Below are 27,254 nucleotides of genomic sequence, written 5' to 3'. Positions count from 1 at the left end.
TTGTTTACTTTGGTTTGCTTTGAAAGGCGCGAGCAGAGTCGGCTCTTCAGTGCACGTTGTGGGTAGCGTGGCGTCGCGTCTGTTCTCGGAGTAGGCTTGAGCTGCTTGAGCCGTGTTTCATTTTTGACGGTGTTTGTGGTGGTGATGTGTGCTGTCTCAAGCCTCCGCTTTGGATGCAAACGTGACGGAATACGCTGCTGAAAACTGCTCCTCGCCCGGTTCGCCTGGAGGTTGACAACTTGGCCGCGTTTTGGAGTGTTGTGTTGACAACGCTGCGCTGACAACATGGGCTTGCTGCTGGTGCCGCTACTCTTCTCTATCGGTGAGTAGGGCTTTCGGGTTTCGGTTTTTCTTTCTTTTTGAAGAACAAACTCGAATTCCCGTATTCCGCGGCTGTTGTTGTGCCGGTCTTTATGGCGCTCACGTCCGGCGGAAAGTGCCGAGTGTGCTTTCGGAGGTGTCGGGATGTTGCGCGCGTCTTGTTTCCTTGAAATTGTTAAAATTGAGCAAGAAAAAGCGCAGCGTGGTTGTTGGAGTTCTTCGGAGTGGCATTAGGAGCGCTTGAGCGCTACGGATTTCGAGTTGTCGGATGCGCCCTTCCTCTTTCTGGAACCTTGCTATTTTTCAAAATATATACAGTATATATATATATTTATATAATGCGATAAAGAACCTTCGATGTAACAACAACAGTGGACGGGTTTATTTCGACGTTTCGGCCGGAGTCCAGCCTTCAACAGGAAGAATATATATAATGAACAAACCGCGTTTTATTTTATTTTTTTTTTTGAACTTGAGGTAACAATTGTGGTCCGTAGCATTTTCCTCTAATTTATTTTATCTTTTCCCTCCGCTTTTTCTATTCAAAAATAAACTTGAAGTAAGCCAAAATATTTTTAGAGCAGTTTTTAAATATTATTTTGTGCTGTCTCTTCATTTACCCTGCTATCGTATTCTTACTACACTAAAAATATAGTAGACAAACATATATTTCTTAGTGCCTTCCATCTAAGCTCCAAGCGTTTATACGTTATCGAAGAAAAGTAATAAAGAAGACAAAGCTGGCGAGGAAAACCGGAAAGATGTTTAAGCATCTCTTCTGTGGCGATCGATGTAGCGATACGGACTTGCTTGCCCTCGGTCTTGGCGATTACAACGTTTGCGAACGACGGAAAGAGCGTGCCGGCTTCGATCGCTACTGCGAGTTCGCCAGCGTTCCTCGTTCAACACGGTTGTTTGCGCTTCCGTTCATCGCAGTGTCTGGGATAGCTCAGCGCGGCGTAGATTACCCGTCCTGCGACGCCAGATTTCCCCTCGCATTACTGCCGGAGGAAAACAATTTAATTACGGTAATTTAATCTCAGAATGACGCCACTGTCTTGTAGCTACTGGTGTACCAGTCATGGCCAAAAGAAACGCGAACAGCAGTGCGCGTGCCTCCATCAGCATGCAGAACCGTTTGGCTGAACTTGCTGGGACTTCTCCGGCGAGATTGTGATCGGTGTCTCGCGGGCCGTGGCATTGTCTTCAGTCTTGGCTACACGTGGTGCGACATTCGCCACTTTGATGCTGGGCGCACTCTGGAAATGCTGCTCTTCTTGATCAAAATGCCGTCAGCGATAAAGTGAAAACGAAAGCGGGTAAAATTTTTCCTCGTCGTCCGCAGTGCAGGGTGATCTCGCTGCTTGTTTTCTTGTTTCAGTCGACGTATAGGTCGACTTTTATTGTAGCGTGACGATTGGGTTGGTAGCACACCGTGACACAAGCTACAGGGCCAGATGAAGATATAAGGACGACTCGCCGTGTAAGTGGAATTGGAATAGTCGCAAATGACTAAGCGGAATCTGTCAGTAAATCACGCAGCTCCTGCGGCTGCACGATCGGTCGCCGCGGGGCCACGAATATCTACGAAGGAGCGGCGTCGTTCTCGAAGCCGACCAGTCAACAGCACGGCGTAAAGGCAGCGCCGTTAATAGCATAATAAAATGAAACGATTTATTTTTTAATGCTGTCCACATTTGCCTTTATGTGGCACCCTAGGTATCATTCGGTCGCCGCTCCGTTGTTCGTATTCCTTTTGACAATAAGTGTAGGGAGGGAACTTTCTTTCGAAGATGGATGAAAGGATGCCGTTGTTGCAGTCAACGTCGACTACAAAGCGTTCTCCCCCCCCCCCCCCCAAAAAAAAAACAACAAAAAACAACAACAAAAAACAAAACAACAACAGGAAAATAAAAACAAATCGGTGCTTTTTCTTTTTTTTTTTTTTTTTTTTTTTTAATAGGAAAAATATATAAAGCACTGCGGGACGCTTCGCCCAAGCCATCCGGACCAGACACCAAAGTTTGAGAACGAACCTATCAAAAGTTATCAGCGGAAACTTTCAACGGGAAAACGGTAGCCAACGAACACATGGGACTGAATAAAGCAAGCCAACGGGCTTTTTTTTTTTTTTTTTCTTTCTTATTGACAGTTTAAAAACCACTTTTGCGCGAAAAAAGATGGAACTTAACCCGAGACTGGGGTGGAAACAGAAACTTAAAAGTAGAAGGGACGGAGACAAGTGAAGAAGAGAACGTTCTCTTCTTCACTTGTCTCTGTCCCTTCTACTTTTAAGTTTCTGTTTCTACCCCAGTCTCGGGTTAAGTTCCATCATGGTAAATATCCACCAGCTCGCCTGCACTTTAACCGTTTTTTCGAAAACAGAATTCGACGATGCTTAGTCTATTTTAGCGGGGACACGCTGTATTTTCTGCTAGGTTGTCAAAACTAGCGTAGCTTCTTCCATGCTTCGTCGCTGACAAAGCTTCTTGCACGTGCAAATGGGACGCAAGACGAAGCCACGTCGTGCTCTTGCGGGAGTGCGGGGCTCCAGCACGGTGGTAGCCTTGCCAACGTAGCGCAAAATACGAAGAAAACAAGTGCCGTGACTGTGCACTTTTGGCACTGCTCGATTGGCAAGCCGCGGCTGACGCGCAGCTGGTGCTACGAGTCGACGGCACCGAGCCGCACCAAAAAATGCAGCATCACGACATTCGTCGTTTTTCTCTGCGCCTACTGTCACCGGCTGAACCCTGCCGAGTGCCGTGAACGCGCTGCGACCTCGCGCCTTTAGTACGTGCGTTTCCGTTTGTGTTTCTGCGTCTCATAGCCTTTGGTAGCGCTCTGACTTACGGTGAAGCCAAGTGAAAATGTCATTCGCACCGGCTCTATGGCCAAGCGGAGGGAATGCCAATTTCGGCCAATGACGAAGCTGGAAATAAAAGGTGCGATCTCGAAACGAAACATGATACGTGGCAATCGACGTGACATATATTAATCTACCGGGTGTTCCAAATAGAGGCGAGGCTCTTTAGATCGACCGCGAAATTCGGTTTTTTAACGTATTACGCTACGAGGTTGTGCACCGTTGCCCACGGGTGGTGCATTTTTTTCTATAAAATTTGCAAAGAGCGAACTTACCTGAGAAAAAAGTAAAGAAAGAAAAAGTGCTTAACTCCTATGGAAATCCAGCGACCCCACCGGTCTGCAAACAATAGGGCTCCCTATTGTTTGAAGACCGGTGGCGTCGCTGCGTTTCCATAAAAACTAAGCCTTTTTTTTTTTTTTTTTTACTTTTTCCTTAGGTAAGTTCGCTCTATGCAAATTTTGCAAAATATGCACCATCTGTGGGCAACGCTGCACAAAATCGTAGCGCGATAGGTTAAGAAACCGAATTTCGCGGCCGATTTAAAGAGCCTGGCCGCTATTTGGGACGCCCGATACAGGCTCTCCGTTCATGCTCAATGCCACATCGCGAAGTTGCATTCTTCGATTGAAACGAGGGAGGTGCGAATTTCTCTTGGAATCGAATAGCTCAGCGTTATCTCTAGCTGGAGCACTTTAAAGAAAGCCGCCATACTGTATACATTTCCTTTTCATTCTGAAAGGTGATGCAGCTTTGTTCGATTCGACCCCACTATCCGCACGTCCCCAATTCAAAGCGTTTTTCTGGTACAGTACTTTCTTCTCCGACCGTTCTACCCGGTAAAAGACGCGCGTGCACATTTTTTCTTCAAGGCCGTTGCTCGAACGAAGGGCGAATGAATATTGCTTCCGGCGTTACGCGATCGCGTATCCCTGGCACAGCCGACCGCGGAACCGGGAGAACGACGTTCCACGTGTAAGGGCAGCGAACAGATCCCTGTCCAGGGATTTGCCCAGCACGACTGTCAATTCTTGTATTGCCTCTCGCATATTTGTTTTTTTACTTGTTCGCTGTAATTGATGCTGGGGGTCGATAAGGAAATGTAACCCGTTTAAATGCCACCCTGTAATCGATCGATTAATCGGATTCGTTCATTCCCATGCATAATAATTTCGAAAAAGTAAAAATTAAATATTTTCTTTGTGACACCCACACTTCCAAGTTCTTACTTCAGCCGCAGGGGCAAAGCGGTTCGTCGATATTCTCCGGCCATAGCGAACTCCCTTGATTGTTCGCAATAGTAGAGAGTTTTAGTAGATCGTGTTTTCAGGCCACGCTATCTGTAGCGGGAGCTCGCGCTGCCACTTCGATGCATGCTCTGCAGCGCGCGCATGCCCTGCAGCGCGCGCATGTCGGTAGCGGTAGCGGACCTTTGAATACGATCTACTAAAACTCCCTAGTGTCTGCTGCGTTAAACGGACACTCACGCGGCATTGAAGTAGCTGGGACGCGTATAACCGTCTCTCGACTTGTTTGGAGTTACAGATCAGCTCACTTAGGTCAAAATTTTGCCTAACGTTTGCCTCTATGCAGGTGTACTCGTCCTCGTCTGCGTGATGAAAGCGTTGCATTTTTACTTTTGTTTGTTCGTCAGATTTGAACCGATGAACTCGTTAAACAAGTTAATCGAGAAGAAATAGTTGATTACAGACTGGAGCGTGTTGGTAATCTACATTGAATTGAAACGAAAGAAACACACAAGAGGACGAAACAGACGACACAGCTTTCGTCTGTTTCGTCCTCTTGTGTGTTTCTTTCGTTTCAATTCAAAATAGTTGATCGATAGATTAATCAGTCAAGTACCCAGCCTTAGTTCTAATGTCTTGCTTGTTTTCGTCCCCCCGTACCGGATAGGTTAGCTTAGCTATCTGGCTGAAGACGGATTAGCGGGGAGTTTTTCCCGCTTTATTCATCGGGAAAGAGCATTGTATTCGTATTACGGATTTTATGGCTATATGCCTTTACGACTCAGGTTCTGTACAGATTTTTTTCCCGGCGTAAATAGGTTACCCGAAAATAGGTAACGTCACTACATAAAAAAAGGCGTAACGTCCGTATGGTACTGTATTAAGTAACGTAAAGTAGGATTACGTTACTCGTTAAATTTTGTTGCCAGGAGTTCGACAAAACGAATGAGACTGATTTCAAATGGCTGGGTGTTTTCAGACGCCTGGTCGTACGTAGAGCCCAGCACGGATAATAGTTTGATCATTCGATCCGCGTCTGCACACTTTGTATCTGCATCCGAACCGCATCCGCAAAATTTGGAACCGCATCCGACTCTCAATTCGCGCATTCATTTTACATAATAAATTCAAGCATGAAAAAAAGCAAAAAAGTAATCTATATAGATGATATTTTATAAGCCGTCTGCTTACCTTTCTACGAAAAACTCTTCGTGTAATAAAACGGTGACGGTCATTTGATCGTATTCTGTTCCATCCGGCGTATTTATAAAATAAGCGCTCATCCTCCCAGGGGCACTTCGCATCGTTCAAAAGATGATCGCAGTTATGAGATCGTTTTGGGAGTCCGTGACACTGACACTATGTCCTCAAGATGCGTTTAGAAGGGAGGAAATTTATATTCGAGTTTCGTTTCGTTTTGTAAAACCTACTATATTTTATAAACACAAAAATTGACAAAGGGCAGTCTATGAACATTGTGTCGCTTTATTTATAGCCAAACGATAAAAGAAAAAGTGGCTGAGGAGAGGCGCTCACTCGCCGTAGCGAAATACTCGTGTATATGTGGTAATTGGTACACCCTTGGGAAAATATCGCAATATTCAATTATGGCAACACCTCCTATCGGTTTCAGTTTTAACACGAACCCTCAACTGCATGCTCAAAACCATATACCGTACTTAAAAAAAAAAAAAAAAAAACTCTGTCGGAAAAAAGAAAACACACACACACGCAAAGTCTCACTTGTCAAGGTTGCTGTGTAGAATAAGCGGAATATCGTCAACTTGAACGGATTCAGACTGATTCGCCTCTATTAAAGTAACACCGGTTAGTGAGACGTCTCTCTCCGTTGATGCACTTGATGCCAGGATGGCATGCACGAACTGCGCTTCAAGAACGATGTCCACGAACTCGTGCTGGCGCAAATTCCACCGCTCCAGAGGATCGAATTCAATCTCCTCAATATATATATATATACTTGTAGACGAAGGAGCCATTTGCAGGCTATTTCTGCTTTTTTCTGGCTTGTACGTTTTGGGTTTTTCTCTACCCCAAAGAACGTTTTCCACTCTTTCCACATGTCAAACAAGAACACGCTTCCCGGGACGACTGGTAGTTCTGCGTTCTTTACTTTATCTAGGGTCAGTATGTTTTGGAGAGCTAGAACGTTCTAAAGCGGTATTTGGCAAAAATGAAATCTTTATTGACGTAATGATCATTTCTCCCCGATTGTCACCTTTTATTTACGACATTAGTATGCCCCCGCAATATATTCGATGGTGCACTTCATGGTTTCCCTCACTTGTTCACTCTACACTGTACGGCCGCACACGCGTTTATGGGCCGCCTCGGCAAAACTAGAACCGGACCCGGGGATATCCGCATCCGATCCGCAATCCACCAGATCTGATTCATTTTTATCTGAATTCGCCAATTTACTGGAGGTATCCGCGGATATTCAGGGCTCTAGTCATACGTATTGAAATACCACCGAGCTAGCCCTTACACTTATCATGAGCACATCTCGAGCCTTGGAAATCGGAATCTTGGAACAAAGTTTGTTAGCAGACGGCACTATAACCAAGGAGGCACCACGCCGTGGATGAGGAAGTGCTGCGCACACCGGAGTCTTTGCCGCACTGGTGGGTACGAGGACGTTTTGTGACCGACATACTCTGACCCCTTCACGCTTCCCTCAAGTTACAATACCTCTGCTCCGACCTTCAAAGCGTTCATTGTGCGAAGAAAGATTGCCTCATGGCCGAAGACAACGAGGAAAACTGAAATAAGGTTCAGCGCGGAGGAGAGTTGGTGATACCCGATTCTGTTGAATAAAGATCGGAGAGAAGCAAAGCGAAAGTTTTTCTGGTAAATTTCTGCGCGTACATGTTTTTGTTTTTTTAACTATAGCATGTTACAAGGTTTGTTTGGGTTGATTATAGCATGTTGAAAGGTAGTTGCTTGATGAACATTTCGGGTTAAAACAGCGCAACTCTGTGCTGTCTCTTCTTTACTTCCTTCGTGTTTCGTTGCGCTCTTTTACCCCGAAGTAAATATGGCACTTCTGCAGACCGAACCACTTTTACTTGATAAATTGATCAAAAGCAACTACCCAGGTACCGTGATTTGCTTGTATTTGTGATGTTAACTGTGCGACTTTTATGTTCAGGTAGTGTATAAAGCGGTAACGCGTTCCATTAATCTGCAAATAAGAAAACAACGTTTTCTTATGTATATATATATATATATCTAGTAGGCGTTTACGATATTGCAAATTTCTTTTCGCGGAGCGAGCGAAGGTATAGCCTTCGTAGACGGTTCGTCTGCTTACGCAAACGAAGAACGCTGTTCGTCTGGTACAAAGCATCAATCGCAGACGGATATCAAATTAGAAAACGTTGCACGCCGCCTGCTAACTGATCGACAAAAAGTATGTCGTCTGCTAAAAACCGAGCGCCGCAGCAAGAAAGGTCAGACGTAGGCTGAAAAGTTGTGGTCGTCTGCTATTTCACGTTGCAAGCTATTGACATCTCGCGCTTGTTTACACATTTGAAGTTGCTCTACTGCCGTATACAAGCTGGTATTGACCGACAGATGAAGGAATACTAATAACACGAACAATAGAGGCCCCGATACCTTTCTCGCTATTTGTGAATTGGTGAAACATTCTCACCAAGTTTTTGGCCGATTGTGAACTCGCGAACGGGCCAAAAATCTCTCATTGGCTGATTGCGCACAAGCTGTATACCGCCACGTCCAATCAGGTGCCGAGAACGCTCTTGCTTTCACCTCGATAAAAATCGGACCCCCCGAGGTCTCGAAATAAAAATACGTTTTCATTACCAGCGACCGTTGCCGCATCGGTCGTCTGCGAATCTGTTCACGAAAACTACGCAACGAACACGCTGACAGAAGGAAAACAAACGAGCGCAGAAATAGTCGCGGAAGGAGGAAAAGTCATTCCACACCCCACGAGACAGTAATAGATACGTCTCACGACAGATGACGCATGGCCTTGCGAAAGCGCCGAAGCTGAGCGGCCATTCCTTTCGCAGCAGTATCGACAGGGTAGTATCTACGCGAGGGGGACGGCGGTGGTTTTTAATTACGCCGACTCCAGCGTGACAAACGAGAAACTGTCGATGGCTGCGGGGGGGCCCATCCGTCTTCGGAGGTCGGGACTTCTCAATCGAGGCCGTTCCCAATGCTGACCTTTCTTCGGTCCGCGGGCCTAAAGCGCGAAACAAATCTGAGCAAAAATTGCGTTTCCGAGTCACCATAGCAACCGCCACTGACGCTATGTCTGCCGAATGCCGCGCCGCCACGCGACAGCGTTAGTGAGGGGTTCTATGCTCAGCGACGCGGCGGCGACGCGTGGTTATAGTCCTGTTCACACAGTCGCGTTTGCTTGCGCTGCGTTATGTTACGGGAGCTGGCGTCCACAGCACGCCAAAGCACGGTGAATGCTGCGACGCGATCGACCAGATAATGGTTCAAAAGCGAAACAGGACAACGGACAGAAAAGGAAGACACAGACACCAGATAGTCATTTTAAGGAGTTTTAGAAAAGCGTTCGCAATTGTAGCGCACGCTAGCGCTAAATGTAGCGCTTGCGTTAGCGCAGGCTACTCCAGAGAGTTTTAGAATGGCGTTTCTCCGCCGCGACGTAAAAGCCGAAGCAACTCGCGCTGGCAACGCCACAAAGATACAGGCACAATTTTTTTCACACACAAAACGTTATAACTTGAAAAAGAACTTTTTTTTTTTTTTTAAGCTAGAGTAACATTTTAGATTTGTTCACATATGAGTGCGACGAATCTGCCAAAATAGAACAGAGCGAAAAGTGGCAACATATCCCGGAGATACAACCCTGGTTTTGGCAACCGATTTTTTTCGATCTTCTGGAATTTACTAAGAATGGTCAACGGAAAAATGGTCAGAGTGCTGGCGAGCTGGTGTAAGTTGAACATGATGGTAAACCTGAGACTGGGTAGGAAAAGGAAAACGCGATGGAAGACAGGAAAAGAACAGGTAACGTCCCAACGTTGCCTGCTCTTTTCCTGTCTTCCTTTGCGTTTTCCTTTTCCTACCCGAGTCTCAGGTTTATCATCATGTTCAAAATAAGAACGGTCATCGGAAGAAAGAAGAAAGAAAGGTTTTCCCAGCAGAGTGCTTATTTTCATCTGTCAGTGGTCAAGACTATGAAAGGCAATATGTGACCGATAAAACAAAAAGAAACAAACTTGAAACGAGCTTGTGAAAAACCCTGATTAAATGTGTCATCAGCGAGTGTTATCTTTTAACTCCAAGGCAGACAAATATCTGAATGTGTTTCTTATTTTACAAATGCAGGCATACTAAATTACGAACCCCAGGAATATACTAAATATGTACACAGAAAAAGTAGCAAGACGCGGCCATCTGTGTTTTATTTCTAAATTGATTGCATGAAAATGCAATTTTATGTTTAGTCTCCTTTCTGTTTCACATTTTGCACTGACCCCGTGTTGTCTGCCCGCACATATCCGTCGTCATCTCCTTTTTGGGTTGCGTTTTCGTTTTCGTAACACTCGATAGTTTTCTGAAAGTCCGCTTTCGATGATATGATAGTCGACCGAGAACCAACTATCCGTAGTCAACTATCGATTCAACTATCGATAGTACTATTGATAGTCCGCCATCCATAGTTTTGGGAAAACTATCGATAGTTCATAGTACATTTTTCGATAGTTTTACAGCACTATAGAACAAACGCACATCGAGCAAGTAAATATGGAACAGATGTAGGCAGCTTCGTGTAGCTAGCGTAGGAAGATGAATACCTCTTATTGATAAGCTCGGTGGGCATCTTCCTACTTCATTTTATGAAATGAAATAATTTCATTTCATTAAATGAAGTTGGAAGATGCTAACTGACCTTAGCAATGGGAATTGTGATTGCTACAAGGATGTCTCGTTAATATAGACACCTTCCCTCAAAAGGCGTCCATAATTTGGGTTGTCTATAATAGGGAGAAACAAAAAGGCATGTATTCACCCAGTTCGTACTCGGAAATGTTGCGTGGTACGTATCCATGGGGTCCGTATTAAACATGACTGTAGCAGGGAGATTTTAGTACGTACATTCTTAAAGCCGTGGAAATTAATAATAATAATAAAAAATACAACATTCCTACTCTCAGGGATTTGTTTTCCAAGCAGCTTGCAATTTTAGTACTAATCGTTTGGGTTCTTTTTGTTAGGCGTATGTGTGCGTATGTTTCCTTTTTTTTTTTTGCTTCGCTCAAGATTTTTGATAGCGCGCCACAAGCAATTGCTGCTTGCTAGCCTAGTCAGACGAAGATATCACTTATCTGTAACCGGATGCTGGCTGAAAAAAAAAAAAAAATGAAATGAAAGAAACGGTAAGACAAGGCAAAATTTAAAATCAACTTCCCATTAGCGACACGGTGCACGGTTGAAGCAGTGCCAACTGCCGAGCCGACGCGTACAACAGCGCTCCTCCGTAACCAGTTCTAGAGACCGCGTTCCTACACTTCGTTTCACCAGCTGGTCTACAGCAAACGCTACAAGGCGACTTTTTAGAAGTCAGCTCTTAGGCGCCCGTTTCTGAGCTGAGCGGCGTCGGCGTAACCGCGCGCGTTGTATAATGAGACGTCCCACTTTCCCCGCTAAATTTAGCGGGGTAAGTTTCCCGCTAAAGTTAGCGGGGAAATTTTCCCGCCAAACTTAGCGGGGAAATTTTTTCAAAATGTTAGCGGGAAATTTTCCCGCTATATCTCGTCCCCTCATCTCCCTCAGTTTGTATTCGTCTAGGCTTCTGAGCGCATGGGAAAGCCACGGTATACGGGGGGGGGGGGGTGGGGGGGTGAGGTGAGGGGAGGGAGGGAGGGAGGGAGGGAGGGAGGGGGAGGGGAGGGGAGGGGGGGGGGGGTTGTCTTTAAAAGCGTTGACACGATAGGAATAGCGCGACTCTGTTCGATTGGAAGGGATATTCACGCGCACACCTAATGGGGGCATTATAGGATGGCATAAACATTCGGATACTGTGCCAAGCGGAAGCGCCGAACTGCGGTCATCGAGTTGGAATTATCATCTGAATCCGCGTTGAGTATATATCGTACGAAAAGGCAATTCTGCCGACGTTGTTTGAGGCGTGTTTCTTCCTTGTCCTGTCATGCTGGTCGTACAAAAACTGTCTGCAGGCATGGTAATACTGTCACCATGTCTGTTGCAGTGAGAACACAGTATGTTTTTAAAAAAAATAGAGAACCTAGGGTTCGTGAGCTTTGAACGGCGCGGGCTCACGCAGATGCCCGTGTTGGGCTGATGGATCATGGACGCTTTCACACACGCCAGATCACAGCCTCCATTGCTGACCTTCTCTCGTCTTAGCCAGGTGTCAAGCCAGTGAAGCCGTTGACCCTGGTAAGGTTTTTGACCTTATTTCTCACAGAAAGGGAGCAACGCTTCGTAGTTTCGCAAGGTAAAACCGACCTGTGAAATGGATCTTTAACGAAAAGTTTAGATTGTTACGTGCCAGCGCCGATTTTTGCGGCCCAATTTAGATCGAGCCTGGTTACTTCAGACACCCTGTAGAATTTACTTGACGTGCCGCCTTAGGATGCGGTCGTTCCTCCAAATACCGCCTTCGCTTTCTCTTACCACCAAACGCATCACGAGTGATCCACCAAGTTCTGTCTATAGAGAGTATTCACTGGCGGCTATATCTGTGTGCGCGCGAATTCTGAGCGCGTGCTGATGGCGAGCTTCCAGAGTTCTTTTGCAACGTGCATTCCGCACCATCGAGCGTGTCGGTCTTAGCAGCCTATTAATATGAGCTCATTCTGAGCATGCGCTTTAAACAGCACCAACAAATATGGCGTCCAGTGAATACTTCCTATACCTCGCGTCAGCGTCACCGCCATATCCGTCCTGCAGCGTCTCTCAACGAGCGCGACACTAGCTGACGGCTAGCTTCGTTGCGGTTGCTCCTTTGGGGTTGGGTCGAGGATCCACACATTATGACGTCACTCGCAGGCCTTATAGTCTAAATGGTGTCACTCCCCCCCCCCCCCCCCCCCCCCCCCCCCCCCCTGTCATTTCGTCCGAGCATAGGTGGGGTTACAGCTTGTAAACGACCCCCGCGACGAGCCGATGTAAACGAGGCTAATTAATCATTCACGAGACCGCGCGAGGATTTTAATAACCCGCAGCGTCACGTCAAATGCGCCGTCGTGTCACTCTAGCGCGGACCCAGGCTTGCGTCCATTTAACCGTGCCCGTAATTGACGGTAACGAGAGCGCGATCATGTTTACGTCTTTTGCCCCGCCCATGAACGCCGCGTCGCTGGTCCAGAAAGTCCGTGGGCGACACTGGGGGGCTGGGAATATTTTTAGGAATTCATATTTGGCCGCCGCAGGACACGGGCTTACTTTCGAAATTGGGACATCACCGGTGGTCTTTTGGGCAGACCCAGAGTTGGATTTATGATAATTACGCTCGTCGTGGAGCGTAATTGATATGTCCTTTTGTGCGATGTTACCTGTACGTGCATTTTCATAGATTAGTTATTTGCTATATTATCAAGACGTACTCAAGTCCAAATAAGATATAAAAAATTGTTTGACAACGAAGTTCTGTAAGCACAAGGTATGAACTATCCACCAAACTTGCTTTTTTTTTTTTTGATGAAGTTAGATCTCGTTTATGTCGTCGGGTCTTTCGGGAAAGGGAAAGTGAGGAGGGGAAAAGAGGTGGTCGTTTGGCGTGTAGAGTTTCGTGTGTTTACCCTAATATGTTTTCGGAAGATGCGAGTGCATTTGTGGCCCTTGATCTTTTTCACTCCTCCGTGTAATCCGGCTGCAGTTCTTGCGGTTGTTGATGTTTTCGTAAGGGGCGCATACGTTGTCTTCGTTTTTCTTGGCTTGAAAGTGCTCGCGTGTGATTCCGCTTTTGCGCATGTCGCAACTGTGGAGGGGGATTCGTTGTTTTGGGTTCGTGCGTATTGCTCTCGAATTTCGGACGCGCCCATTTTGTTCGCCTTTTAAAGGGGTCGCGTGACGATTTTTCTACTTTCGCTAGATACTATGCTCAGAATCACTCCCTAACGTTAGTAACTGAATAAAACTTGTGTTTTCTTTTTTTTTTTTTAAGTCTAGGCAATTGCAGTTGCTAAAAGATTTCGAGAAGTATGAGCATCATTCATCCCCTCAACTCGGAGCCAGAACAAGCGGCCACGTGGCCTGGTGCCTATCCTATGTCGCCAACGTTAATGATAGCCACGCGCTGGGGTTGGCAAAGTGAAAAACGCGTGCTGAGCTCCAGGCATTGTTAGAGTTGGGCTATTCTCATCACCGCAGTGGTTGGACACGAGCCACTGCCCGAGTGTCCGCCGAGGCATTCATTGTTACGACCCGAAGTCGAGTGCTCGCGCAGTTCTCGTGTCCAATCCCTGAACCGCGCTCGAGTGTAGTCAGGCGGATGGTTTCGATCCCACAATTACATCATCGAGCTTTGCGAAGGCAAGACTGAAAGAAATAGTACACTTTTATCCCCGAAATTTCACCGCGACAAAGAACCGTTTGAATTAGTGGCGGTCTGTGCAAGTATACTTGGGCCAGGACCAGTGCGCCTCTACACAGTCATGAACATCCCAACCCCATATTGTTTCATGACCCCCTTAAGTTGACAGAGCTGCGTTCTTGTAACCAGTGCCACACTTGCCGCTTATGCTTTGGTAAGTCGACTTTTATGTATTCAAATGCAGGAACGGTATTAAGGTGCTCTTCTAGAGTGACTGTTGCTATGGTAATATCTTGTAATAAGTCATAACCGGTCGTAACACAGACGTGACAGAAAGGGTCTGTTGACATTCTTGACGACCGGTAACAAACAAACATGGTTGCCAACGGCCGCCATCGTTGAAGCGCAACCGGGGTCACCAACATATTCGCTCTGTCGTGTCTGTGGTGGTATGTGTTGGTCGGATGTTGGTCGGATGTTGGCCGGCTGGGACGCGGTCACATAAACGCGTGCATCTTAACGAGTTAAAGGCAACAACGCCGCTTTGATGTGTACAGGACAGGGTGAATCTTCCTGGACGACAACAAAAACAAGAAGAATCAACGACAAAATAAGAAAATATGTTAGCTTGGTTATGCCGGCAAGGACCGGGGAGCAGAGTTGTGAATGAGTCGGGCGCATGACGTGTGCGTGTGTGTGCGTCACGTCGCGTAACGTCATGAGGTCACATGACGTCACGACGTCATGTGACCTCATGATGTCCTTCCTTACGGTTCTTCATGACGGTTCTCTAATAGAATTCGGCTGATAAAACACAGTATGTGTTAAAAGAGCTCGAGTATTCACAAGCGGTGAACAGGACCGGAACTGATCACTTCTCGGCCGTTTTATGCTGTTCTGGTTGCCTTTTTGTTTTGATTGCCAAAATGCTTGCTTTCTTGTTTTGGGCTTTTTTTTTTTTTTTCCAGCACTGTATTTTTTTTTTCCCGATTTGAGAGCTTCGCGGCACCTTCCTACTGTGGAGGAGTGCATCTGAAAAATAGATTGGGTTGCGGTGGGAGAAACGAACGCCCGACCTCTTAAGGCCCGACCACACTAGCGTGAACGGCGCCACCGGGCGGCGCCGCCGGGCGGCACCGCCGTCCGGCGTCCCAACGCGAGGAGTCCACATTGGCCTCCGTTTTGCAGGCGTCACGTGACAGCACTGGTTCCCGCGATCGCGCCTCCCGTCGGATTTCCCGCTCTTTCGTCGTCTGCTCTTCGTTACATTCTTCCGTTCCGCACTCGCTGCCACACATGGTAGGAATCCATAATGACCTGGTGATCAGCGTGAATGTGATTATCCTAGCCTGTTCGTTGATCTTGCGACGTCGCCGCGCTCTGAAGGGAAGGAGGCGCAGGTTTTGGGTCCGGCCGAGTTGGTTCTACCGAAACACCGCGGGACAGGACAGGTCTGGCGCGCCGCCGGGGCTTTGCTGCCCCGGCGGCGCGCCAGCGATGAAGGCTACTTTCGAAAGTGTCACCAAATCAACACGACATCCGTCACAGCACAGACGACATGCAACAAGTGCCACGGAGAAACTCACCTGTAATTCCGAATTCCTCTCCTATAATTTCCCAGCGGTTGTTCTTAGCGTCATTATCTAGGTAGTCTGGCTGCGTCTTGTCATATAAAAAGGGAAACAGTCGCACAGTTTCAAGGAACCGCTCCGTTGGGGAAGGCATGGGGGGAAAATAGGAAGAGCAGACGACGCGAAACACGTCCTTCGGAACGTGAAAGACGAGCCGAGGACCGGCTTGAGCGTTGCCATGGCATCGCGACGTCACTATCTACGCCACTTCCCATTGGCTCCTCTCTTCTGCGGCGTGCGGCGCCCGGCTTTGAACCGCGCACGGAGCGGTTGACTCTGCGGCGCCGTACGTCGCGCCGTTGAAGCCGAAAACTGGTTTGGGTCGGCAAACGGCAGCGCCGACCGCCGCGCCGCAGGCCTCCGCGACGCCAATGTGGTCGTGCCTTTACGCGCGTGCGCGTTAGAGACACGAAAGGGTGTTATGACTCCGAAACGAACGACCGCGCGCTCCTATGGAGACGAGAGGGTCTTATATGACTCTCCTCGAGGAGACCTTGAAGTCAGAGCCTTGCTCGGAGTGATCGCTGTCACGACTGCCGGGGCGCCCGCGTTGATTAAAAACACTTCTGGAAAGAGACCGAAGGGAGTGGGAGGGGAGAAGGAACGGAAATTTTAAACTCGCCCCGAGCGCTCGTTTTCTCTGTGCGTTGCGAAACTTGGTTGTTTGTCATTCAGCGAATGTCGCCCCCTAGCCTTTCTTTAATTTGGAAGGAGGGGAGACGGAAGCAGTTTGTGAGGAGGAATGACAAAGCGTGTTTGTGTCGGAAAGAGAAAACCAGAGAAAAAAAGAAGGGGTTCAGCTTGAATTGGTTGGGCGGCGAGTGTCCGTTATGTTATATGCTGTTCTCGTTTTGCATCTGAGTGCTTCTTGGGGTCCAGTTTGTTCCGGCGTTGCCGAGTGCGCCAGCTTTCTTTCGTGTTCGAGAGTGTCGAGATTGCTCCTCCCGGGCTCTTAACAGCGGGGTTACTTGTCCTCTTCGAGCTGCTTTCGCGTCAAGGCGTGCTTGAATTGTTTATACGCGCAGTGGTTGGTAAATCATCGGCACGCGTGATGGAAAGTAAATGCTCGATTTACCTCCTCAATAAAATAGCATCGTTTCCCCAATTTGCACGGGATTTAATGGGAATTATACTCCGTTCCCGCAGCTATACGCCTTTCTTCTCATTGCGGGAAATTTAATTTTGATCCGTGCCCATTTGTTCGGCACGAGGCGTGGAATTGGATCCGAGTCTTCTGCGAACGCTGACGAAAAATCCGTTTTCGATGCAAGCTGAGCCGAGTAGGCACCGAGTGCTGACGAAACGCTTGTGCCCAGTGTGGAGAGCAAGTCGTCTGCTTCTTGCGGGAGAGTTGCGGTGACCTTAGAAAGACTCCGGCCGAGCTTTGATTGGCTATGATTGAAGAGATAGTGGGTAGACCTCACAACAAAGCTGTCTCGAGCTCTCCCCACTATCCTTCATTCGGAACCAATCGGAGCTCGGCGTCTGTCTGACGTCACCGTAACCCCTGCAAAAGAAGCAGACGAACTTGCGCAGGTCACCCTAACGGTGCTGCATGGAACCCGTCTCAGACTGGTGTGTGTAGCGCTCTATTTTGCCCGTGCGTCGAAAATGGCCCCGAATTGACAACAAATGACGTCACAAAAGCCGGAACGTCATGCTGTCAGGTGTCGCGATCCTGCATGGTGGTTGGCCGCAAGTTGCCCTTTCAGAAAAGCACGCGCAAACTCGTGTTGCCGTCGTCGCAGCTTCCCAACTGCTGGCCGCCGAAGCTTCCGTGGACCGTTAAGCTGGACAGCGTCCCACATACGGCAGACGCCAGGATCGCGACCGGCGACAGCGTGACACCTGTATGACGTCATAAGGCGGAAATGGAGGGACTGCTTTTTTGACCCGGTAAACAGAGCAGTCGGAGGCACCTTGCAGGCAGCTTTGCAGTTGCGCCGCCTAGTGTGCGGAGACGCTTCCGCATACGCTACACGGGCGCGTGCCAAGGGAACTTTATCTGGTCGATCGCGTCGCAGCACTCGACGTGTTACGTATCCTCGATCAAAAGGGTATCTTACACCGTGGCTTCCGCGTAACGTCGTGACACTCGGATGGCGCCAACTGAGCAATTGGGCCCGAGTCCGTCGCCAACGCGTTGATTGGACACGAAGACCAGCCGAATGATGACGTAGCATTCGTGTCCAATCTGCGTCTCCGCTTCATTGTGATGGCGTCCCACTTTTGTTGTTCGAACACTTGTAACGTTTCAATAAGAGAACGGTTATTTCTGAAACTTCGGCACCTGGTTCGGCGTCTTCGGACTCTTAGCGCTACATCTGGGTGGAGGCTGGGCAATAAATCGTTAACTCTTACAATAAATATTTTTCTCTTACACGTTGTTTTTAGCCCTACGCCGAACACGGCTTTAGAAATGCAAAGCCTGTAGCGACGTACGCTCGTTCCCGCGAGCAAGGGCGGTCCGCCGGGGTCTCCGTTTCTCACGACGAAGCAATTGCCCTAATTGCAGCCCGGGAACGCCGTCTCTCTTTTTTCCCTTCCGATGTGAGCGTCCCGTTTTGTCCGTTGTGGCGCATACGCGAGTGCGGTCACGTGGTCCCCTCGCGCTGCCGCGGTCCACTTTTAATCTGGGCGGCGGCCCTCTTCGATTTGACGAGATTGCCTCCACTTTGCCGAGGTGTCGTGTCCGCGGCTCACGTTTTCGCCGGTGGGACTGGATTTCCGAGTGTTTCCTCGCCGGTCGGGATCACGTGGTTTGCTGGCCGCGCTCGCAACACGAGCCGCGAGTAGGTGACGCCAGCTACGATCGGCCGCAAACGCCTCCGCCTCTCCGCCCCCCCCCCCCCCCCCCTCCCCCCCTTTTCCTCGTTATAACGTGACAACGGGACAACGTGACGCGCGCGCATTTGCGAGCGCCGTTCTGCGCAGATGGCGTCCGCCGTTACGTCGCGAACGCTCTCTGAAATTTTGGTTGATAGCGTTTTCAGAAAACAGCTGGTATTGGGGGCCTGAGCTGGAAGTTCGAAGGGCGCTTTGAAGCCGGAGAGACTCGCCGAAGCCCCGAATGGTTACAAATCCGAAAGCGGACGCGCAAGAAGAGCCTCGGAAGTTTCTCTGGCGTCATATCTGTGACACGTCGTCCTCAGGACGGGTAGAGGTATAGTTTCCGCCTTGACTCCTTGCTCGGAATGGATGCAACCGAGGGTGGGCTGTTTGCGAAGGACTACGTAGAAACGCCAGTGGAATAACGCGGCGTGCGGACTGCCGCGCATCGTGTAACTTGAAACAGAGGACGCGGTTTGTTGAAAGAAGCGAAAGTGTGCAGACGAGATGGTTAGGTTGACTCGTTTTCTGCGTGTCTGGGAGAAGCGGACGTCGCTCGTTTAAACTCTTTTTGGACAAGAGAAAGCGAGATCACTAATATATATAAAGAGCGATAGAGGGAGAGAATGTGTGTATGTCCAGGCATGCGTAGTGGAGACAGCAGCGCCACCATGGTGCCGTGACTTCGGAGGGTTGGGTTGGTGCATATACCGATTTCGTGTAGCGTTGCCATGTTGGAATACGACGAAGTTAATTGGGTTGGACGACAAAGAAATAAAGTACAAGTAGTTTAAGAATAACTACAACTAAAAATAAATATAGCAAAAAAAAACAAAAAAAAAAACGAGCTATTGGCACGAACACGAACGAAAATATGCGGTGCCCCCAGTGTCCGCTTTATGCATTGTGACGCTCAGGTGTTCGGCGTGAAATTATCCCAGAAGAGAAGACGAAATTGACGTTGGTTTAGCGGTTCGTGATTTCGGAACGCAGAGACGAAGGAAAGCAAAACAGAATATGTGATGACTTTCTTTTCCGTTTGCTTAATTTTTGTGCGTGTTCTGAGCTCTTGATTATATGAAAGAAGGAATTGTGCCTCTAGAGGGCATACGAGGCGTTCGAGCCGGCACGAGCGTGCATCCGAACCGCCCCGCAATTCCTTTCGCTGCATGGTCTTCTGGGATTTTCGAAAAGGAGTCTATCAGCTCCTTCCATTTGGCCAATAAAGTGATTTGTTATTTTGCTCCAAGTCAGCTACGTCAAAATTCAACATGGCGCCAGCCACGAAAAAAAAAAGGTATTTTACAAATATTTGGACGTCCGATTTTTTAAGAGTTTCCGGATAACCCCTTGATTGTTTCTTTTACGAGTAATGACAAGAATCACGCACGACGAAGTACATTTCTCTGGAATGAATAGCTCTTTTTCTAATCAATTCAGCCGGTGTGCACCGCCGTTGGCTTCCTGAAACCCGTCTATGTCACGCAGTCGGTTCTTCAAAGAACGTCGGTACTTGTGAGAAGCTCAGAATGTAGGTGCTCGAGAATGACCAGTAGCTGTGAGGACGTGTTCACCCAGGAAATCTGATGTCATGCTCGGGGATGACGTAAGAACGACGTCCCGCTCAGTGTCACATATCAAAGCTGACTGGGCTAGGCAATTGATCGATCAACATTACGATTAATCGATTAATGCTTTAATCGCGATCAGTTTCTTTTAACTGGTTAATCGGTTAAACGTAAAACCGGGTAAGCCATGCAAAAAAAAAAAAAAAAAAATGCGTTTGGTTTTTTACTGTTACGCTTAATAGACCCCTTTCAAAAAATCTGGCAACAGCGAAAATCCGCTGAGCGAGTCCAACAACATTGGGCGGCCGGCGCCATTGGGAAGGACCCTGTTGCGGCCGGCATGGTTGTTTTGACTGTCGCGTTCTTGTTTCGTCGATCCCTTCGCCTCTGTATGGCTGCAGGTAGTGTTTTCCCGATCACGGGTTGGGTAAACGACCTTTCCCAGCTCCCAGCCGTTAAAGATGATGAGGTATATCGCTTCTTCAAGAGCCAATCGGACTCGGAACGACAATTCGACAGAAGTTACAACTTTCTCGTTGAGGGGTTCGTGGTCGCCGCATCTATAAAGGCCAACTACGCAAGAAAAAGGTAATTACTAAGATCTTTGTAGTTACGACATCAAACATGTCATCAAAAAATGATAGGAACCGGTTATAATTTACGGGCTGTAGTTAGAAGTCGCCAGTACTCTCCGGATGTGCGACAAAACAGGCGCAGGGGTTCCGCTTCGCTGTCGCTCGGACAGTCGCGCGATGAAGCACACCGCATAAAAGCGACGAGCGAGCGACCAAAGCGATGAGCGTCGTTTTCTAGAAATCCCAATCCAAGCAACGCGACAAGCGACAGTGAAACATTTTCGTTGCTCGTAGCCGACTTTCGTCGCTTGTGCCGTCGCTTGACTCGTCGCTCGTCAAATCGCGTTTTTTTACTTGGAATTAAGACCTCAAATTTCAATGCGCAAGTTAACCAGTAAAGGACGTATTCGACACAAGTTCCTACTTGATACGTCGAGTCCCTTTTTCTTGAGGGGGATTTTAGAATTGGGAAATGTAGAGCAGCAAATTTTGCAGTGAAGCAGAAGTTGCAAGCGCGTGCATGTTGCTTTGCATAAAGCACGCGCTGCACAGATGTCTGCGCTACAGGCAGCTTAAAGCGTCAGGTCGTATGGCTTCATGCGTACCTAACATATAATTTACACGCGCAAGTTTGAAGCACCGCGAGCTCGTGCATACCTGAAGCTAGGCGCTCGGGAAGCTGTCACGTCCACAAGCGATTCCACGAGCAACATTATATTTGTATTTGACGCCTTGATTTCTTCAAGCTAGCTGAAACTTGAAAACGCTACCTCCAAACGCAACAAAGTGAGATTAAAAATACCTGACTCAAACACCCAAGGAAGCGTAGCGTGAAAACGGTTCGTGTTCCGTTTTTGCACTTCAGCAGGGAAACGTTTGCGCGGCTACGCCGCCGTCAACCGATAACGAGTACATTTCCGAATACGTACGTACCTTAATGCCTGACTTGTCCCGATACCCACTCTGCTTACAGAGGGGTACGCAGCAGTACGTTGGCATCGTGGGCAGGAATTGACTAGCGTCTACGGCCAACGCAGCGTATGCAGCGGCGCGCACTATCCTGCAGCATGGCGGCTGCCACTAGTTGCTGTTGCGTACGACAGGTGGCGCTTTTTTCTCTGATGGGTCTATATTTCTACATTTCAAACACTATCCTGTTCGTTGGCAGGAAGCTCACAAATAAGAGCTACATTAGTCACGGTTAAGGCAGGGCTGGTTCCAACAAGGAGCCGGTGTCCATTTTACGAAAAACCCACGAGGTTTTCTTGGCGTCCGCGACGCACAGGATCGCAGCGTCCAGGAAAGTACGTTGCAACTCAAGAAGAGTAGGGGAAGGAGCCCTTCCCTCTTTCCACATTAGCACTACAAACGCTGGAGTTCGCTCTCCACCTCTCCAGCATTCGCTGTGCTAATGTGGAAAGAGGGAAGGACTCTGCCTCCTGTTGTTCTTGACTTGCAAAGGACTACAGTCCATCGCAGAGAGGGCTCACTTCAAGGACAGCAGGTTACCGCCAAGCGGAGATTCCCCAAGGGGGACAAAGCCCCGCAGCTCCACTTTCAGTAACCTGCTTTCACACCCAGTCAAAGCTCGGGTTTCCATGCACGCGATCGTAGCTCATTAAATCGAGGGGGGCCGACCACACGCACCCTGGCTCCCTACGTCTTCCTCTTGTACCCTTCTACTACCAATCAAACTAGTCAAATCTCGATTCGATTGCGGTCGCATCCATGTAAACGCAGCTGAGGTAGTGTCCGTCCTTAAAAAATAATGATATCTCTCCTGGTTCAACGTCTGTGGAGCACTTGTATAGTGCAGTAAGGATGATTCCGAAGAGGGAAGAAACTCGATCGCTCATAGTCGCGTCGAAGAATACCAGAAAACTCCTTCCGCTATGGCGTCGCAGCAGGAATAATAATCTGCGAGTATCTGTCGACTGGACTCATCTGCGGCTTGTTTATCCTCAGCTAAAGATTAATTGCAACGTTTATCAAAAAAAAGAAGAAAAAGGAAAAAAATGTGTTTTTGCCCATTTTGGCGCTATTATGTCCAGTATTAGAACGGCGGATTAATCGATTATTTAATCGATTTAAGGGTGCCGATTATTCGGGTTACAATTTTAGTCGATGTCCAGCCCTACGCTTTAGGGTTCGAAATATTTTTTTCAGGCCTCGTCGTTCGCCGAGTTCTCTTCGTAGATTGCAGTGGTTGATTTGATTCTTGGAGAAGCTGTGTGGGCCAGTAGGTTCGTGGGCATTCTTGGGGGAATCCCAGCGAGGAGATCGAACTCTACTTTGTCCAGCTTGTTGTCTACTTGTTTCTTTTCCCCCCGAGACATGTCCCGTGGTCCGGCTCTTTACGTCGGCTCTCGCGTTCAGTCGGAGCTTCACTGATTGAACACGAACCCCAGCCGAAAGGTTGACGCAGCGTTCGTCTACGTAGTCGCGCGCTGCCAGGCACAGCGAAACGCCTAGCTTGGCCCCATTTCGGCAATCCTATGGGGGCCCACCTTGGGCCTAATACGGTTTTGCTCGCAGGCGTTAGTTAGCGCCTCGTCAGAAACACGACCAGATAGACAGTTCATCCCTAGTAATCCTTAGACGTAAAAAAAAAAAAAAAAAAAAATGGACAGAACAACGAAGTGTTTATTCGTTGTTCTGTCCGTTTTTTTTTTTTAATTCTTCCTACGTCTCGGGGTTACTGTGAATGTCATTCACCAGCTCGCCTGTGTTCACAGATAGTTCATGTTGTTGTTGTCCCCATGGACGTAGTTCTCAGCTTGGCCGCTAGGGGCGCGTCGGTTGGGTCTCTTCCGCAATACCACGTTTCGCCATAATTAGAAGCGCATTTACGTGCGTAAAATACCTACAATCGCGAACACACATCGACGATATGACGAGGGCGACCGATTGACAATAGGGAGTTTTCGTAGATCGTTTCTTCCGTGTCGCAACGCTGCCCGCAATCCGCTACGATATCCGGGACTCTGGAGTCAAGGCCAGCGGCGCCTTCGTTGCGGGAGAGCGTAGCGGAGTAGGGAAAACGATCTACGAATGCTCCTTATTGCGCCGATCATGTGTTGTACTGTGACCTGATCTTGAAATGACATTACATTGATTTAGCTTCGATGCGTTGTTGATGAATAAATGTTTTCCCGGCAAATCTAGTGGGGAAAGCGAATAGGTGCATAGGCCAATTGACGTAAATATTTTCGATAAATTTAGCGGGAAACCTAAATTTGTTTGTAAATCCTGTAACGTGCTCCCCCCCTTCCTTTCCCGATCTCAACCAAGAACAGCTCACGCTTGGCTGCATCGTTATCGCAAGTTTCCCACGCATTTTGTAATTTTGTATGTTCCCCTTTGCTTGGAGCGCACCTCCATACGTTACTGTGACGGAGTGTACTACCGACTCTTTCGGTGCTGTGCGTGCGGGCACGTGTGTGTGAGTGTGTGTCCCACCGTGGCGTTCGCGCCAGATTACAAAGAATCCTCGCCTCGCGGCTATGGGAAGGGAAGAGGAAAAAGAGGAAGGACAGCAAAAAGGGACGGTTAGCCATCGCAAGCCTTCGGACAGAGAACGTTGTAGCAGTTGTCTGTGTCGCGAACTCAAGCCGAGTTTAGATAAAGTTATATGTGCCGGAGCAAGCGCTGGGTACTGTCTCTCCTCAACGTCGGGCCCCGACGACGGTGTGTGTGCAGCTCCTAACCAGAGTCTTCACAATTGGTGACAGCGGTGGGATTCTACGTTGAAGGTTTCGCGGGAAAGTAAACCCCCGCAATCGAGACAGTGCCCATGTCGTCTGAAGAAGCGAGTACGGTGGCCATCAACACCGTAGCCGAAATCATGGCAAACTCGGTCGGCGCCGGAGTGCTCGCGTTGGGCTCAATGGTGCCCTCGTTTTCGGGTGAGGGCAGCGGCCCCACTGTGGCAGACTTTCTTCAGGTGCTAAGCCAAGTTGCTCAGATGGGAGGTTGGAGTGATGAACAACAGATTGGCATCGCTAAATGCAAGATGATCGGAAGGGCCTACAACTTTGCCTGGCACGATGAAGAAATGAGAGCGGTGAAGAAATATCCCGAGTTCAGGGACCTAATGCTCAGGAGATTTGACAATGAACCGGAAAGTCTGAGGCTTGAGAAGTTCATGGCTGCCAAGCAAGAGACTAAAGAGGACGTCCGAGAATTCGCAAGTCGACTGCGGGCGCTGGGTGCGAAGACTATCCCGAAGTTCGAAGGGGCCGGCGCGGCTGAATCACGAGCAGCTGCAGATAGTGTGCTGCAGCGACAGCTTCTCTCCTTGTACGTAAATGGACTGCGAGATCCTGTCAGACGCTACGTGTTATCAAAGGGTCCAACTAGCTTTGCCGACTCCGTGGAGGCTGCCGCTGCAGAAGAGCGCAACGAGAAGTTAGTTGCACCCGGGGCTGCATTACGTGCGGTCGATGCGCGCGAGGAAAAGAATGAGACGGACTTACTCTCTCAGCGCCTCGACAGGCTTGAGAAGATGTTTGCTGACAGCATCGCTCTTCAGCGGGCGCCGATGGAGAGGGGTCTCCCTCGGAATACGTCAGTGCGTCTCCCAATGCGTTGCTGGTACTGTAACCTGGTCGGCCATAGAATAAGAGAGTGCAGAAGTAGAATCGAGAATGAAAGGGGTTCACTCTCGAACTCCGTACAACAAGGGGTAGAGCAGCCCCACAGGAGCGAAGAAAGAGGAAAGGCCGCTTCGGGAGGGTCCCACGGGCAGGGAAACTAACAGGTCCCCTTCCGAGCGACACCGGCGGAGGGGGAGAAATAAACGTGGCCATTAGGTTGTGCGGGGAGAGCAGTCCGGTGGTGGCGGCAAATATTGGAAAAATGGAGCTACGTTTTCTGGTGGACACCGGGTCGAAGGTCAGTCTCCTTAAAGAGTCCGCGTCTTCAGAGAACTGAGTCAGAGTGGTCGGACGTTCAACGAGCACCTCGGGGGCACGCGCACGCGGTTGACAGGCATAACAGGAGAAGAGCTGGAGACCCGTGGTTGCTATATCACACCACTTAGGATCGGGAAGACCTCGTTTTGCCATCCGTTTTTTATCTGCAACGACAGTGCGATGATCCCCGTGTCCGGAATCCTGGGGCAGGATGTTGTGCGCGCCCACGGCTTGGACCTGCTGACCACGAAGGGGGTGGTTGTGCTCGACGGGGAAGAGGTTCCGATCTTGAACTGGTCACCATCGCAACCTGTGCGGGGTGTATTCTCTGCTGAGACACCTGTCATGTTGGTGTCGGAGTGCGTCATTCCACCAAGGACTGAGATTATCGTGGCTGGTAAGCTCCGGGGGAACCCACCCCGCGGCGCACTTGGTGTGGTGGAGATGGTAGAGATTGAGCCTCATGGGCTTCTGGGGGTTGATGCTCTGGCACGTGTAGATCAGAGGGGACGTGTGCCGGTCAGGATAGCAAATCTTACGTTGTCTGAAATGCGCCTGCCCAAGAACAAGCGGGTCGGAGTCTTCGTTGACGTAGAATCTGACCCACAACTTGAGGAGATGATACTGAGTTGCGACACGGTCGACGGCATGTCGGAGGCGGCTTTCTTGGGAATGTTTGAGCTGTCCCACGTCCACCCCGGGGAGAGAGGAAGGATCGCTCAGCTCCTGTGGAAGTACCGGGCGGCATTTGCTTTAACGAAGCTGGACCTCGGTCACTGCAGTACAATCAAACACAGAATCAACATGTCGGACGCTGCACCCGTATACCGCCGAGCGTATCGGATACCATTCGCTAAGAGAGACGAGATGGAGCAACAGGTCCAGGCCTTGTTGGACAAGGGTATCATAGAACACTCCGTTTCTCCCTGGGGTGCACCCGCTCTCCTGGTTCAGAAGCCCGACGGGTCGTTCAGGTTTGTGGTCGATTATCGCGAACTAAACAAGGTGACAAGAATCGACCCATACCCTCTCCCAAATATTCAGGAGACCATTGCTCAGCTGGGCACTGCTAAGTACTTCACCGTGGTCGACATGGCCTCAGGGTTCTGGCAAATAAAAATGGACGAGAGTGACCGAGAAAAGACGGCCTTCAATACGCCGTCTGAACACTATCAGTGGCGACGGATGCCCATGGGGCTGGTTAACAGCTCGGCGGTATGTCAGCGCACAGCCGACGTAATCCTTGCAGGTATTTTGGGGAAGTCGTGCCATGTGTACTTAGATGATGTGATTATATACAACCATGACTTTGACCAGCACCTAGCGGATGTGGAGTCCGTGCTGATGCGGTTCCGGGCAGCGGGTCTGAAGTTGGGTCCCTCCAAGTGTCAGTTCTTGAGGGAGGAGGTGAAGTACTTGGGACATATCCTTTCGAGGCAGGGTGTTAGGCCTGATCCTGACAAGCTGAGCTGTGTCCGTAATTTCCCAACCCCTCGGAATGCGAAGGAAGTACGACAGTTTTTGGGATTGCTTGGATATTACCGCAGGCATGTGAAAAACTTTGCCGAAAACGCCAGGCCCATGACGCGGCTCACCTCGCCAAAGGTAGACTTTGTGTGGGACGAGGAAGCACAGACGGCTTTTGAGCTAATGAAGGATGCTCTAACCAGTGCCCCCCTTTTGAGATTCCCGGACTTCTCGAGGGATTTCATCGTTATGACTGACGCATCCGGCCAAGGCTTGGGCGGAGTGCTGGCCCAGGTTTTTGATAGACAGGA

General features: G+C 49.0%; 1 protein-coding gene across 1 annotated transcript in view; it reads left to right on the top strand.

Moving 5' to 3' along the window:
• LOC8027320 overlaps nt 1-27,254 on the top strand; it is a 599,914-nt gene continuing 572,660 nt past the window's right edge. The window contains exon 1 of the mRNA XM_040211912.3: nt 1-322. Within this exon, the coding sequence (XP_040067846.1) occupies nt 286-322 (37 nt within the window). The 5' untranslated portion in view covers nt 1-285. The remainder of the gene's footprint in view (nt 323-27,254) is intronic.

The sequence above is a fragment of the Ixodes scapularis genome, unplaced genomic scaffold (genome assembly GCF_016920785.2).
Source record: "Ixodes scapularis isolate PalLabHiFi unplaced genomic scaffold, ASM1692078v2 PGA_scaffold11__112_contigs__length_91849675, whole genome shotgun sequence".
Lineage (NCBI taxonomy): Eukaryota > Metazoa > Arthropoda > Arachnida > Ixodida > Ixodidae > Ixodes > Ixodes scapularis.
The sequence above is the reverse complement of the archived record's forward strand: the minus strand, read 5'-3'. Positions and strand labels throughout refer to the sequence as shown.